Source organism: Dama dama, chromosome 21 (assembly GCF_033118175.1).
Source record: "Dama dama isolate Ldn47 chromosome 21, ASM3311817v1, whole genome shotgun sequence".
Lineage (NCBI taxonomy): Eukaryota > Metazoa > Chordata > Mammalia > Artiodactyla > Cervidae > Dama > Dama dama.
In genome coordinates, this window is record NC_083701.1 from 54,137,587 (window position 1) to 54,154,977 (window position 17,391).

At 39.8% G+C, this 17,391-nt stretch overlaps 1 protein-coding gene across 1 annotated transcript; it reads left to right on the forward strand.

Moving 5' to 3' along the window:
- The first annotated feature begins 13,758 nt into the window (after positions 1-13,758).
- TMEM74 (transmembrane protein 74) lies at positions 13,759-17,147 on the forward strand. Its single transcript, XM_061122853.1, has 2 exons — positions 13,759-13,831; positions 16,191-17,147. The coding sequence occupies exon 2, from the start codon at positions 16,230-16,232 to the stop codon at positions 17,145-17,147; it is 918 nt and encodes a 305-aa protein (XP_060978836.1). The 5' UTR covers positions 13,759-13,831; positions 16,191-16,229.
- The last annotated feature ends 244 nt before the right edge of the window (positions 17,148-17,391 follow it).

Genomic DNA, 17,391 nt, shown 5'->3' on the forward strand with positions numbered 1-17,391 from the left:
AAGAGAAAGACAGTTACTTAGAGGGAGGTTCAAGTAGTGTAACAAAAGAGAATGGTAAAATGGGAAATTGGCATTGGTAAGGCAGCCAGTGACGATCTGGATGGCATCAGTTTTCTACCCACTCCCACTTCATGTTCAGACTCAGCATTTTATTAATATGGTATCCTGATTACAAAATTGTCCAAATCATTCTATGTGCCAAGTAATGTGACTTTGTAGGTTCTTGCAGCAAGAGAAAGTCTATTCTTCTATTTTATAAATCGGTGCTAAACTGGTGATTTCATTTAACACAATAATGCTGTGGAAATGATCCGATTCTATGCTTGCTTCCCAAAAGGCTTAATGTACTTCCACTCACTCTTAGAACCCTGCTGCCACCACCCTGTGAACTAGCCCAGTCTGGTTGGCTGAAGGCTGGAAGTCCACATAGAGAGAAGCAGTCATTCCAGCTCAGGCCATCCCAGACCAATCAGTGACCCAGCATTGACCACAGACACATGAGTGAGCCTAGTCAAGACCAGAAGGATCTGGTAGGGAGGGCACAGCAAGGATTTATGTAGGGCCACAGTTGTTTAGTCGTGATTCTGAAATCCAATAAACTCTTAAAAACAAAAGCAGTTTTGTTAATTTTTGGTAAATCCATTTGGCAGCAAAAACAAATCTAAATTTATTGAAAGGCTATTTACACTCTTTCTTTATCCAAACTAGTGTGAATATCCACTTTACTGAAAAATATATTAATGTGTTTGATGACAGGCTGCTGCTGCAGGTCCTACTGAGGATTTTACAAACTATATTATATATGAACTTCCCTAGTAATACGGTAGATAGCAATCCGCCTGCCAGTGCAGGGGACATGGGTTTGATTCCTGGTCTGGGAAGATTCCACATGCCATGGAGCAACTAAGTCCGTGTGCCACAACCACTGAGTCTGAGTTTTAGAGCTCATGAGCTGCAATTACTGAGCCCGCATGCTGCAACTACTGAAGCCACGCACCTAGAGCACATGCTCCGCAGCAAGAGAAGCACCTCAATGAGAAACCTATGCCCCACTAAGAATAAGCAGCCCTTGCTTGCTGCAGCTGGAGAAAGCCCGTGTGCAGCAGTGAAGACCCAGTACAGCCAATATAATATATATATATATATATATATATACACTGTATACATATATTCACTTGTATACACTTGTATACATATACATATAAAATTGTATACATATATATGTGCAAAGTTTTAGCTTTTCAAGTTATATAAAGAAAAGCCCAAAACAAACCAGAACCAGAATAAACTGACCACTTGACTTTTGAAATATATCAGACTCAAGAATTTGGGGACCCAAAAATTATTCTGCACAGAATGTCACCCCCATTTTTTTCCCTCTTCCCATCCTACTCACAAAGAATCTTTCCTAATCTTCAACAAACATACAGTTTGTTTGTTGTTTTTTTTTTTTTTTCCTAATTTCCCCTCTCCCTCCTCCTCCAAAATCCCTCTCTTGCCGCCTCAGTGTCTGACTTCAGCCTCCCTCCCACTCTGGGATTTTCCTCCACCACCTCTTTCCTTAAATAGTACTGCTTCTAACTTTCTCAGCTCACCAGTTTGCACCTTCGTGTATCACACAGCTCAGTGAGTCGAAAGATATTCCTTGACATTTGGTTTCTTTTGAAGGGAAGTGGAGGTTGGAGATCAAGAGCTAAAAATGATGACTAATGTTCTCCCCTTTCAAACTTATAAACGAATATAGATAATGATATATCACTCTAATATTAGTCTAATAGGAGTATAAAAGATCAGTTAGGCTGAGGTACAAAGAAAGTAGTGATCAATTCAGTCCAGGGTGGAGAAGTGTTATTAATGAAGTTTATAGAGAAACCATGTTCTGGAAGAGTTGACCTATACTGACATGCGGGGAATGAAATTCAGAATCAGCTGATCTAAGTAGGGGAGGCAGCTTTTGAAAAGGAACACTGTGGGTTCAACTGGGAATATCAGTGAACTGCATATAGTTTATGAAGCTGGAGCATATGGTGGGAGATGAGGAAGAGGAGTTAGGCAAAGGCCAAGTCATAAGAAAACTTTCTCTGAAATAAGCTTTCAAATATGTGTAAGACTCTCAGTGGAGCAGAAGTCAAGAGAAATTTATAAAATATGAAAAGCAGATAGAGTGTGATGGAAGAAATATAAAACCACTAAACGGAAGCCATCAAAACAGATGGAGGAATAAATCCAGCATGAAATCGCCACCATGAAGAAGGGCATAATAAAAAAAAAATGACCAAAGATCCGAGGAAAGATATTCTGAGAAAGAGGGACAAAATCGAAGACCTTATAAATAGACCCAATAAATAGTTCAAAGAATAATCAAAATTGATATAGTTATAAATTTGAATATATTCTATAATTAATATCCATGGAAAGTTAAAGCAGGATATTACATTTGGAAAATAAGAAATAGCATAGACAATTACAAATAAGAAAGAAACTGAAAAGCTAATTAAAAGTTAAAAAAAATACTGACACTGGATCACTTAAATGTCAAGCGCTTCTAAGTGCTTTGTATATATTTTATTTACTTCTTCCTCACAATAGTCAAATAAGCAATACTGTTACTTTATTTTAAATAAAAAATTAAACTGCAGGACTTTTATAAAACTCACTTAAAACCACACCAACCCCAGAGAACACATACTAACCACTGTATAGTGTACAGAAGACTGAATCAAAGAATCACTTTAGAATGCAATACAAGAAGATAAAAAGATGCGTATAAAGAAATAAAGGTTAAGAACAAGGAGAACAGATCTAGAAGCTACAGCCTCTAAGAGCTTAGTGTGAGTCATCAGGGACCCCCGATGAAAAGGAAGCAACATTTGAATGTATGAGAGTTAAAATTTCTTAGAATTGAAAAAAGGTAAGATTCTTCATTTGACAGAAGTGATTAAGTGCTAAACAAGACAAATTTAGACAATTGAGATAAAGTATAGGATTTAAGAAGAAGATTGCCATAATCAGACTTTTTTCTTTCATAAAGATCAATTCACAGGCAGCATTAAGCTTGAATTACAGGCTCAAGATTATAAGCAAGGTACTACCTAACAAATAGTTGCAGTAGTCTAGACAAGAGACAATGAGTCTACACTGAGAAAGGAGAGGTAAGGAAGAACAACCAAGCACAGAGTCAGAAAACTGATGCTAATAATAATGGCGAGATATCAAAATGTCACATCACACACCGTAAAAGTTTAAGGACATTAAAAAAAAGTTAATGAAGTACAGCCATCACCTAAAACCTTTGTTAATCCAGGGTCTCCAACAGTAGCATAGAAGAACTGAATCACAAAGTGTCATGAAAAACACAAATCAAAATATGAAATATTCTTATCCGATATAAGTGTTGAAAATAAAATACCAATTTCTTTATAGCAGTATATCCCAAAGTTTATCATATAACACTAGTTCTATAAGATGATTTGTGGAAAATTAAAGATTCATAATCTTACAAGGTTGGGAAAACTTTAAAAACAGGGTTTACCCTTAGAGCCTAAAATTATACCTTAGTAAATTAAAGAGTCTCAGAAGTATTATAATAATGAAATATGCTGAATTTTTAGAATGGAATATTCTTCAGAAATATTTAGTTATATCCCATGACACTAATTTATATATATATATATATATTTATATATTTATATTTATATACATATATATGGAAATATAGGGGCTTCCCCAGTGGCTCAGCGGTAAAGAATCTGTCTGCAATGCAGGTGCCACAGGAGACGCAGGTTCAATCCCTGAGTCAGGAAGATCCCCTGGAGGAGGGCATGGCAACCCACTCCAGTATTTTTTCCTGGAGAATCCTAAGGACAGAGGAGCCTGGTGGGTTACAGTCCATAGGGTCGCAAAGAGTTGGACACAGCTGAAGCAGCTTAGCTCACATGCATGCATACGAGCATGCACATGAAATTTTAGAGGCATATATTAATGCATTTATAGGAATCCAACTTTTATTATTCATATGCTGTATATTCAAAGTGTTAGATATAGCTGTAAAGTGTTATTATGCCTTTCAAATATTTTATAGAAAAGGAGGCTGTGAGGATAAATGAGGAAAATTCAAATAGAACATAACTTAGTGTAAGTATTACTAATATTACTCAAAAGATTAGCTGTAATAATAAATCTAAAGTAAAGTCTTCACTCTCTTTAATGTTAAAGGAAAGCAAAATATAATAATTACTTAAACCACTATCCATTGGTAGATAACCAGACTCCTTCTGTCCCCCATCTGAGCTCCGTTTTGGCTCAGGAGGGGCTGCAATTAAGGAAAGAAAGCTAACTGCTGTGCTAAACAAGTTCAGAACCTCACCACCACAATAGAAGCTTGTTTTTGCTCACATCTGAGTCTGCTTTGGATCAGACTCTTCTAAGTTGTGATTCAGCATTTCAGACTGCTTTCATATTGTGGCTTCAAGGTCATTTTAGCATCATCCAGATAGCACATGGCATGAAATAGAAACAACAGATCCTTAACTATCTTATACTGGAAGTTAACACACATCATTTCCACATTTCCACACATTCTATTTACCAGAGCCAGAAATGTGGCCCCACAGAGATGTTGGGGGGCACATTCATGGCTTAGATTGGAGTATCTTCTTGATGAATGACCTTTTTATCACTTTTATTTCCCTTCATCCCTGGTAATATTTGTCATCCTGAAGCCCACTTTAATATGGCCACTTCAGCTTCCTTTTGATTAATGTCTGCATGATACATTTTTTTTCCTGTAACTTATCTGTATCATTATATCTAAATTTCACTGTCATCTCTTGCTTGAAGATGGTTTTTATATGCTATTTGATCACACTAAACTAGTTCCTTTTCAATCTATTCCCCAGCATGGTCTTTTAAAAATTCAAGTATGATCTTATTATCCTGCTTAAAAACCATCCCTGACATTTTGTTGTTTTTAAAATTAAGTCCACACACCTTATCCTTAATTATAAGTCCAAAGATGATCTGTCCTCTAGGACACTTCCAATATCGTTACTGACATACTTTCACTCACATTTCATACTATAGACATACTGAACTTTTTTCAACTCCAGTAATTTAACTTCTGAATTGCCTCCCACTGTTCATCATGCTATCTCATTCTTCAAAAGACTAACTTCTTTCTATATTTATCTCACTTGGATATTCTATCATCGAGAAGTCTACTTTGACCTGTAAATTCTGAATTAAGTCCTCTTCCTATATGTTCCCACTGTACCATCTATTCCTTTATCACAGCACTGATGAATTGGCATTATACTTGCCTAATAAATTGGCACAGCCCCCATCAGATTGTAAATTCCCCCAAAGTTAGGATGTATCCATTCAGTTCAGAGTTGTACATCTGGCACTTCACATAGAATCCTTTAACATTTAATTAATACTTGTTGAGTGAGTGGCTGAATTATTGAATATTATTAATGACTTCAGCAAGAAACTTTGGTGCAGTAATAGACCCATTAGCTGGATCAAATTTTGAAAAAGAGAAGTGAAAGGACAGGGAGGAAGTTGAAGTCAGTTGAACATTTCTTGAAAAAATGACAAAGGAGAGCATGGTGACGTGGTGTTAGAGGGACCGTACGACTGTATACTCTCCCATCCTCCAAGCATAGTAAGATGCTGGGTGATTCCAAGCTAGAGAAAACCATTTTGTAGTTCTTAAGATGAGAGAATAAAATTCTTAGATTATGATATAAACTCTTAGAGATTCAAATCAGGTAGTTGAAAGCTGAATTCTCTCCAAAAGTATATTGATCTTTTATTAGGAACTAATACATACATACAGAACTGTGCATGAGATAGAGTCACCTCCAATGTTTAACTCAAGAAGAATGCTCATATAAGCATATCTAGGTCAAGAAGTAGAAAAGTGTGGTGTCCCAAAGCCTGTCCTTTTGCTTTCTCCAAATCATTATTTCCTCCCTATCTTGAATATGTAGCCTCTATCTTGAAATTTTTGGTAATCACATCCTTGCTTTTCACATTATTTCACCAGTATCGCAAAATACTGTGGTATAATTTTGCCTCTTTAGCTAACAATAGAAATGGACTTGCACAGTTACACATTAGCATTTTTTAGTGGCTAGCTTCTTTTCTTCATTCTAACTTTTGGGTTTTTAAAATATTCAATTATCCAGAATGTGTGCACGGTATTTGGATCAGAAGCATGTTACTATGATTCACTTAAAAAGCAAAAATAATGATCATTTGGTTCTCAACACTCCACTTTTTACCCCTGGGCAACACAATGAAAGCCAAGTCAAATGTCTTTTGCATACAAACTTCAAAGTCTGTCTCAGAGATGAGAAACAGAGGGAAAAAAAAAATTTGTCTGCTTATACATAGAAGCTAGGAAAAGCTTCCTTTTCCTCCCTTCCCAAAAGAAAAAAGAAAAACTTCACTCTTTGGGCACATGAATCTCTGATTGAAACTTGATCGTTTATTCTCTATGTCTTTTTACACTCATTTTTGTCTTTTTCATCCTTTGTCTCTTTGTGCCTTATTCCTGAGATGTTTTCCTCTGATCTATCTCCAGTTTACTAATTCTCTCTTCACTGAATCCCATCTCTTAATCTTTCCCTGAGTTCTTAATTTTGATCATAATAATTTTCATTTTTGTTCCCAGTCACCTGATAAAATTCTAAATTTTGTCTCATTTCATTGAGCAAAGTAAATATGTTGTTCAGTTGCTAAGTTGTCTCTTTTGTGACCCCACGGACTGTAGACCGCCAGGCTCCTCTGTCCATGGGATTTCCCAGGCAAGAATACCGGCATAGGTTGCCATTTCCTTCTCCGTGGGATGTTCCCCATCCAGGGATTGAACCCGCATCTGCTGCATTGCAGGTGGATTCTTTACCACTGAACCACTAGGGAAGCCCATAGTAAATAGAGTTATTTAAAATTTTCTAATATCTGAATCTGAATCTAATATCTGAAGTCTCCCATTGGTCTTTTTCTATTGTTTTATGTTTCTGTTTGTTTTCATACTTGTGATCTAATCTTCTGATGTACTTGAGCTTTTTGTTTGCTTTATTTTTATATTTTAAAGTATAAAATATAAAAAACTTTATATTTTATATTCTTAAATAATTATAGATTTTTGGAACGCTGCAAAGATATTACAGAAAAATCTTGTGTACCCTTCACTCAGTTTCCCCCACTGGTTACATTTTGTGTAACTGTATGTAATATCAACCCAGAAAATCGGGTTGGTAAACTGGTAAACCATAGATTCATGTAGCCACTATCCCTATCAAGATCCAGAACTATTCCATCCCCATAAAGATCTCCCCCGTGCTCTCCCTTAAATTTATGGTTACATGCACCTCTATAACCCCTGTAATCCCTACCTGTGGAAACCATCAATCTGTTTTCCATCTCTCTATATTTGGGGCCGGTGCGGGGGGGTGTGCAGAGAACTATACAGGATGTGATCTTTAGAAATTGACTTTTTTCATTAATTTTTTATTGTGAGTTAATATATTTGCAAAATTATAAAACTGGTTTGAGGTGATGCTATATTTTCCCCCATTTTCAAAGACTGCTTCTGATGCCAAGTACCTGGTATGAAACCAGGCACTCTGAAACCACCTTGGTTAAAGTTTAAAGACAGAAATCTTAACAAAGTGAGAGGCATTCCCTGTGAAGGACTATCAAATGGCTTCACACTGCTAGGATAGCACTTTACAGGATTTTAACCCAAAGTTTAAGGAGCAGAGCAGACTCACCATGATCCTTCCCTTGGTAGGCCCAGGAACCCAGTCTCCACTCTCAGGTTCTTAGCCTCTCAACTTTTTCTCCTGGAATCACCTAACATCCTCACTTAAAACAAAGCTCCAAGCTCCTGACTTGCCTTCATGAGACTCTCTTCTTTTCTGGACTCTAGCACAGTAATTTTTCTTTATCTTGTTAAATTTACTTGTCTTCAAGCAAGTGATTTTTTGTACATTTTGTCCCGATTTTCTAATTATCCCCAGCAGTGGGTGGGTCTCAATCACCTTATCTGCTATTATCAGAAAGAAATGTTTCCTATAGTTATGTTTTTTTTTTTTTTTGAACTGTACAGATTTTAAAATGTTTCAATTTAAATTTTAAAGACTGAATTTTTAATTAAAATTGGGATATCTGACTTTTATTGATGTCTGAATTTACTCAAGACAAACATCAGGTAAAGACATACAGGAGATGATGTACCCTTAGGAAAAGCAATTGCTTCACAATTCGGCTACAGTCTTTCCTCACCCCTAGTGTCTGTATCCATCCACTTTATTTATTTAAATAACAAGGTATCTTGGCCACTAGAGCATTTTTATCTAAAGAAAACTTTAAAATTTAATACTATTTTTATGTTGTTCCTAGACTTTTTTAGTAGACGAGATCTTCACTACTTTAAAATTTGACCATTTTCATCTTTTTCTTCATCATTTAGAAGTGTCAGCTTGCATACAAAGTAAATTATATTCCTGTACTAGTCTCATTAAATGACTGAGCTTCTATCCAGCCAATGTCTTTCTTACCTCCCAACAGCCTAGCCTCTCCTGATAACTCTAAATCCACTAAGAATATTTGTTTACAATCAGTCATTGTTATTATTGCTGAAGACAGAAAACTGGAAAGTATCCTCAGTTATTATTACAAGAGACATTTTTGTTAAAAGTCCCTGCATTACCCTTGACTCACATGGTAAATTTACTTCTCAGAAATTATTTTTCTGCTTGGTGTAATCATGATTACATCTCCTATACCTCAAGGAGTATAAGTAAACAGGAAAATAAGAACCACATTAAAAATTATGTAGGATCAAAACTGTACTTAGACTTTACTATCATCTTTTTATCAGTGTGAATCATTGTGTACACATCTAACATCTAGTGAAGAACCATAACTGACCATGTATTTTTGTTATTTCATGTCCACGTATAGCTTCAAATTTATAGGAAGAAAATATTGGTTCTCAAAGAGTTTAAATTTTATCTGAGGAGAGACACATAGAAAGCTGTATAAAATATACATGAAATACTTCTATATATATAAGATGACAGGATAAAAGGAAGCATATTATGCCACTGTGTATATTGTACCAGAACGCCAATTAGAACAGCAATAAGAATTGGGGGTTTATGAACAAGAAAGGCTCTTGAGAAAGGGTCTGGGGTGAGATTTTGATGAAAGTGTAGACATGGACTTAGAGGAAAGAGTGTTGAAGTTATTCCTGCAAGTGGTATTTTTTGCAGAGCTTTTATTTCCAGGAGCTAAATCCACATTTACTCTTTTTATGAAGAATTTTGTAGGAGATTTTGTAGTGTGTTGGCATAGAGTTGATTTTATTTTAATGCTCAAGAATATGTAGACAGTCAAGTGTACTATATTCAGAAATAGGAAATGAGAGAGAATAATGTGAAGAGATAATCATCTCCAGTCTCAGTTCAGTCTTGGCATTTTTCCATCACTCTATTCAACAGAAATATTTTACTTTCTGTAGGAGATAAGAAGACATTTAATATATGGATACTGACCTTAAGGAACTTACAATTGATATTAGAGGTTTGGGCACCTAAGTGACAAGTTAAACGATACACAGTAGTTACCTAGACATACTAGAAATGTCACAGGGTAGTGGCTGATAAATATAAAAATTATTAGTGCTGACAAGTCCTAGTATAGTTCATAGGAGGTAGAATCTTTGGGAGCTGGCATGGAGAAAAATGGCTTCATGAGTGAGATGTAACTAGAATCATTTCAGCAGGGAAACAATAGAGTTCCTCTAATCCAACTAGATGAATCCCTTCTACCACATCACTAATAAATGGTTCTTCTTTTTTTATCCTCTCTAGTAATAATAAAATTCACTTTCATGAGACACCCTGTTTAAAGTCCTTAAAGAGAATATTCTCTTTATGCTCAACCCCAAATTAACCTCCTTATTAAGTCTGATAGTGCTACCCAGAGCTCTCCAGGCCCTGTGTCCATCATTTTCCGGTGCCCCCGTGTACTATAGATGTGCTGGTTTCTCTCTTCTCTTGGCAGCCCTAGCTGTCTTGCAGAGACTCAAGTAGCCACAACACCAGGATGACGGCCATGAGAAACCTCCTGTGTTTATCCCAGGGCAATAGATATTGTCACCTTACTGATGCTCTGCTGTGATAATGACTGTGAAGTACTGCATAGGATAGCATAGTGGTGAAGAGATCCAAGTTCTGGAATCAGATAGACCCAAGTTAGAATCTTGGCTCTACCAGTTATTTATTACTTCTAATATCTTTGAAAAGAAACATTTTCAATCCTCAATTTCTACATGTAAATGGGTGTGATAATAATGACTCCTTATGGCATTTTTGTAAGAATTAAAGATAACCCATTAGGACTAATAAATGCTTTTATTGTCATTGGTTCTGCTTTCCCCCCTTTTAACCATGATATAGAATTCTTATTCACAAACATCTAATTATTTAAAGTTAGTTTTTGTTTCCTCTAAGTCTCCTCCTCCAGCTAGATATCCCAAGTTCCTTCAGTGTCTCCTCATCCAACATGAGCTCAAGTTTCTTCAACTTCTCAGTTGCTCTCTTCTGGACAACATATAGTGTCTTTGGGCTCCCTTTCAAATATACAGTATTAATACTAAGAATGTACCCCAGCAAATGTGGCTTGATGAGTTAATCCTCGAAAGGTGGAGGAAACAGGGGAATGAAAAAAGGATATTCTCACTGGAGAACAGTGTAACTAGTGAGCAAAGGAGAAGAAGCCATAATAGATACATCATGTTTAACAACAAATGGGCTTAACTAGCTAAAAGAGAGTCATAGTGAGAAAAGATTTAAAAGCAGCTGTATTATGACATCCCTGGAACTATGAATTCTATCAATATAAAGGAAAACCAAAGCCATTCTCAGGTGGCTCAGTGGTAAAGAATCTGCCTGTCGATACAGGAGACACAAAAGATGTGGGTTTGATCCGTGGATTGGGAAGATCCCATAGGGCAGGAAATCGCAACCCACTCCAATATTCTTGCCTGGAAAATTTCATGGACAGAGGAGCCTGGTGGGCTACAGTTCATAGGGTTGGACATGACTGAGCACACACGCTACACTAAAGGAAAATCAACTAAGTCATCATTATGGGAGACTGATCTATTACTTGAAAGCAACCACAAAATTCATGTGAGTTACTCACAAGCAGCGAAATGTTATATTATAACATAATTCTTCTCTCGCTCCCCTTAGATAAAACAATCAGTAACCCTAGAGTCACCCCAAAGGAGATGCTGAAAACTTAGAGACAATCCACAAACCAGTTATTCTATTTGGCTATTGGCTACTGCAGTCAGCTCTGGTAAGAAAGAGGTTGCTGACTCAAAGAAGTTACTTTGTCCTGCCTTGGGAACCACATCTCAGTAGCTTTAATCTCCGAATTTCCTTTATTCCTAATCCTTTGTCTTCCAGGCTTCTGTTTGTTTATTTGTTTGTTTTTTCCCATTCATTCAATTTGCATAATGCTTAGGCTCTTTGGGGGTTGTGCCATCTCTTTAAGGATTAGCTGTATGACTTTGGGCAAATTACTCAACTTCTTTGTAATTCAGTTTTGTCTTTTGTAAAAATCCACTTTTGCAAAAGAGGATTTTTACAGAACTTTAAAGATTAACTGTGACCATTAACTGAGTTATATCAGCAGTGTTTAGAAGATAGCCTGACAATAGTGAGTGGTTTGTATGTTAACTATTGTTATTTTGGGTCATTATTATTGACTGGAAAAATTCAGTTTTCATTCCAATCCCAAAGAAAGGCAATGCCAAAGAATGTTCAAACTACTGCACAGTTGCACTTATCTCACACGCTAGCAAAGTAATGCTCAGAATTCTCCAAGCCAGGCTTCAAAAGTATGTGAACTGTGAACTTCCAGATGTTCAAGCTGGATTTAGAAAAGGCAGAGGAACCAGAGATCAAACTGCCAACATCCACTGGATCATCGAAAAAGCAAGAGAGTTCCAGAAAAACATCTACTTTTGCTTTATTGACTACACCAAAGCCTTTGACTGTGTGGATCACAACAAACTGGAAAATTCTTAAAGAGGTAGGAATACCAGACCATCTGACCTGCCTCCCGAGAAATCTGTATGCAGGTCAAGAAGCAACAGTTAGAAGGAGACATGGAACAATGGACTGGTTCCAAATTATGAAAGGAGTATGTCAAGGCTGCATATTGTCTCCTTGCTTATTTAACTTATATGCAGAATACATGAGAAATTCTCGACTGGATGAAGCACAAGCTGGAATCAAGATTGCTGGGAGAAATATCATTAACCTCAGATAGGCAGATGACAGCACACTTATGGCAGAAAGCAAAGAAAAACTAAAGAGCCTCTTGATGAAAGTGAAGGAGGAGAGTGAAAAAGTTGGCTTAAAACTCAACATTCAGAAAACTAAGATCATGGCATCTGGTCCAATCACTTCATGGCAAATAGATGGGGTAACAATGGAAACAGTGATAGACTTTATTTTGGGGGGCTTCACAATCACTGCAGATGGTGACTGCAGCCATGAAATTAAAAGATGCTTGCTCCTTGGAAGGAAAGCTATGACCAACCTAGACAGAATATTAAAAGGCAGAGACATTACTTTGCCAACAAAGGTCCATCTAGCCAAAGTTATGGGTTTTCCAGTAGTCATGAATGGATGTGAGAGTTGGACTGTAAAGAAAGCTGAGTGCCTAAGAATTGATGCTTTTGAACTGTGGTGTTGGAGAAGACTCTTGAGAGTCCCTTAGACAGCAAGGAGATCCAACCAGTCTATTCTAAAGGAAATCAGTCCTGAATATTCACTGGAAGGACTGCTGCTGATGTTGAAATTTCAATACTTTGGCCACCTGATGAGAAGAACTGACTCACCAGAAAAGACCCTGATGCTGGGAAAGAATGAAAGCGGGAGGAGAAGGGGATGACAGAGGATGAGATGGTTGGATGGCATCACCAACTGGATGGACATGCGTTTGAGTGAACTCCTGGAGTTGGTGATGGACAGGGAAGCCTGGTATGCTGCAGTCCATGGGGTCACAAAGAGTCATACATGCCTGAGAGACTGAAGAGAACTGATTATTCAGACACTCTGCTAGGCACAGGGGAAGCAGAAATCAACAGGACAACCCCTTGCCTTCAATGGTCACATTTCTCCAGATTTTGTGGGCAAGGCAATGACTTTGGAAACAAATTTTTCAGCACATTATTAGAGATCATTTATTGTCTTTTTTACCTTGGATGAGGTCTTAATTCCTCTGAGCCTCTTTCTTCATTTGTAAAATGAGAATTAATAAAATCTTGGAGGATTTGTTATGACTTTTAAACAAAACGAAATATGCATACTGCCTGGCACACAGTTGTGACTAAATACACACTCAGAATACTCAAACATTCCCTCATAACACGGAGACTAGAGGACCTTACTCTGAGTTTAGAAGCCATTGATTTGAGTTTAGGGGCCAGTGATTTCAGCGAGAGAGAGAGAGAGAGAGAGAGAGACAGACAGACAGACAGAGAGAGACAGAGAGAAAGAGAGACAGAGGAGGGAGGCCGGGCGGCCGACCCAGACTACATCTCCCGGGATGCTCAGCAAGAGGGGGAGCCCCGCCCAGCCCCGCCCCGCGGGCACCGCAGGCGCTGCCCACCCCAAGAAGCGGGCGGCGCGCAGAGGCTACAAGTGCTGCGGCTGGTGAGCGGGGTACTTTCCCGAGGAGCAGCTCAGGGACTAGCGCGCGGTGCTCTAGGCTCACTGGGTGGCCAAAGCAGGAGGTGAGTGGCGGAGAGGGGGACTGGGAGGAGGCGCTGGAGCGCGCGAGAGACCCCGAGAGCCTGGCGGAACTGGGGAGCGCGTCCCCTGTCTCTGCCTAAGGTGCCTGCCTAGCCTTTGGGTATTTGGCGAACGCATCCCAACTCCGGGCACCACGGCGGACGCGGAGCTCACCCGGAATGGGTTGATTGAGTCCGTGGGGAACATCGATCGCTGCACGGTGCTTGCGGCGCGCCCCTACAGCACACAGCGCGCGCAGGACGGATCCCGAGGTCGCCTCCGCTAGCCCAGCCTCGCCCGTGTCAGTTAGTTCCCATGCAGATATTAATGCTGTTAATTGCTGGCGGGCTGAGGGAAAGTGCTGTCTCCGCGTTCTGCGGCTGCAGTTTTATTAACCGCGCTCTTAAACCAGAGAGGAAAGAGGGAGGAGGCTGAAGGAAAGAGCCCTTGGCTGGTCCCCTGGGATTATCCATTCTCCCCTGAGCATGGAAGCCCCGGATTACCAAGCTGCAGAGAAAATCGACTGTGCAGCTTGTTCCGATGGAACAAGCGGAGTCTCTCTTTTAAGAGACAGAGGCAGAAGAAGGGAATTAAGTGGAGATTTCTCTCTCTCTCTCTTTGTTATAAATTGGAAGTCCCCTAAGGGGCTTTGCCGATTTTTATCTAAAGTAATCCAATTTGATGGGCTAATTGTGCCAAAGGTTAATCAGCGCACCTAATGTTTGAGGGAACTGCGAGATTTCTCATTTAGTAATCGATCAAACCCGTTACCATTGCTGCCTTCACTGAGGGACCCCGCAGTGGAGGCGGGGGTGTCTATGCACTTACTAAAGGAAAGCTCTGGTTCAGTTGTGGTTTTCCTGCATCTGATTTTTTGTCAATTTTCCTGTTTTAGCTGCAAAGAAACTCTGATAATAGGATAAGTGTGTGTGTGTATGTGTGTGTGTGTTTTAAACAAACTCTAATGTAGAGCATAAAACATGTGGATTTCCCCTCTCATATTTTCAATGAGTTGCCAGGCGGACTTCCCCTTCACCTTACCTGTGTTTCTGTGTAGGTTACCAGCCGTTGGAGCTGTGGATTTTGAAGCATAATAAACTTCTAAGATATGAGTTAAATCTGTTATTATCCTGGACTTGGAAGCAAAATAAAAGGGGACTTTACTTGAAACCTCTGTACTTGCTGATAGTAGAAAGTAAATTTTTATTCCTCAGAAAGATGGCAGAGGCAGAAAAGGACAGGCAAGTGGTTTTCTGCTCAACCCCAAATTTTCTCCCATGAAGGTGCCTTGCTGTGGTGAGGTAGGGCAAAGTTCCAGAGGTAACCCTGGAAATAGTTTCTCCCCTATTGGCCTCAACAGAACTGTGACTGTGGGTTTATGATTTGTATTTTATTGTCAGTTTACTTCTAGACTGGGGTTTGTGAAAACTTCTAGACGGTTGATTTCCTATACACATTTGTTAGCAAAGCATGCAGAGGGAGAGGAACTCATACTCACTCAGACCTGGAGTGCAGGGGTAGCGGACCTTTACCTGAAGCAGGCAACTCTGTGTGTGTGTGTGTGTGTGTGTGTGTGTGTGTGTGTGTATAGGAGTGGGCTAGCTCATTGTATTTTTCAGAGATCACCCTATGAGGTGTGTGTCTATGTACTTTTGGGTCTAGAACATGCTGCCATCGTGTAGCAGTAAGCTGAGAATGGAATCACGATGAACAGGGCTGTGTGATTAGGGTCTCTGCGTGTACAAAGCGTACCGTTAGGAGGGTGGCTTAATCAAGTCAGCCATCTTTCACCCACTTCAGAGCCACCCAGTCAAAATGCTGAGCTCCAGTAGAGCCCAACTGCTGGTGACATATTGATTGGCTCACCCAAGGTGATGCTCTAACAATGTTAATCTGTATTAGAATCTGTTCTGAACTACAGAGAGTGTAAACACTTATAATTTAACTGAATTATTGAGAAGTCTGTGCTTCCCCAAGTTCTTCAGAAGATCAGCAGCGCTGCTGAAAAAGGTCCTGCTTTTCTCATTTGTATCTCTGTGCAGGAAACCTGCCTTCTCATTTGAGGGATCCTGTCACCGAAATGTGTGATCCTTGGATAAATTTGGCTTGGTGACGGCAGTGCTTTCTTCCCAGACACTGCCACTTCCTCCATGTTCTTTTTTACCCTGACCTAAGTCTTGCCTTTTTCACACTTTCCCACTGCTAGGTAGCTTCTCCTTTCTCTTACCTATTTTAGGAGGAATTGGGGCTGAAGTGTCAAAACCTGTAGCTACAAAGGAGAAGAGGGCCTCAGGAGCAGTACTCCTGGTGGTCTGGTTTTAGCTCCTGGTGGGTTTTATCTAACTGTGTTGCTATTGGCAGACTCTCTGGAAGCTGCTGGGGGATGTCTCACTAGCCTGAATGGAGCTCCACTACCTTGTTAAGAAGTGCAGCCAGGCAGCCCCGTGTGATGCTGCTGACTGGAGTTCAAGAGGGCCTCCCGAGGACCAGGCAGATATAGCAGCCACCAGAGCTGCTCTCTGCTGCCAGAGACGTTGTACCTTGAAGCCAAGAGCACTGGAGATGGAAGCATCTCAACTTAGCCCTTCCCCAGCATCCCCTTCCCTCTCACTGCAAGACAGTGCTATTCACACAGACTCGTTGCCACCAGGACCTCTCAACTCAGGGAACAACCAGATAACAGCAGAACAGAAAGTCTGCAACTGCTGCAGCCAGGAATTAGAAACCTCTTTTACCTACGTGGACGAGAATGTCAACCTGGAGCAAAGGAACAGACACTCCCCTTCAGCAAAAGGGAGTGATCACCTGGGAGACCTCGGCTGGGGAAATCCAAATGAGTGGTCCCACGAGTCTGCCATCTCCCTGATTTCCGAAGATGAAGATGATACCAGCTCGGAAGCCACCTCTTCAGGGAAGTCAGTAGACTATGGTTTCATAAGCGCCATCTTGTTCTTGGTCACTGGCATCTTGCTGGTGATCGTCTCGTACGTTGTCCCACGGGATGTGACTGTGGATCCCAACACTGTGGCGGCCCGGGAGATGGAACGCCTGGAGAAGGAGAGCGCGAGGCTGGGGGCTCACCTGGACCGCTGTGTGATTGCTGGACTCTGCCTGCTCACACTTGGGGGGGTCGTTCTGTCCTGCTTGCTGATGATGTCTATGTGGAAGGGGGAGCTATACCGTCGTGACAGGTTTGCCTCCTCCAAAGAGTCTGCGAAACTCTACGGTTCCTTCAACTTCAGGATGAAAACTGGCACTAATGAAAACACCCTGGAACTGTCACTGGTGGAGGAAGATGCTCTTGCTGTACAGAGTTAATTCTGGTTGTGAACTTCTTGAGAGTCTGCCTTGGTATTTTATATGAACAAAACAAAGCAAAACACATTCCTTAAAATTACTAGTGCAGTTTATTTGCCTGGCAAGAAAAGTTTGTTTCCCAAACCAACAGCCAGTGAGAGTTTTTGCTCTTGTATTTTTTATTTAGAAGAAAAGCCATGTAAGATGCATTAAGAAATCACAGCCAGCTACACTGGTCCTTCTAAAGAGCTGAGACTAATTAATC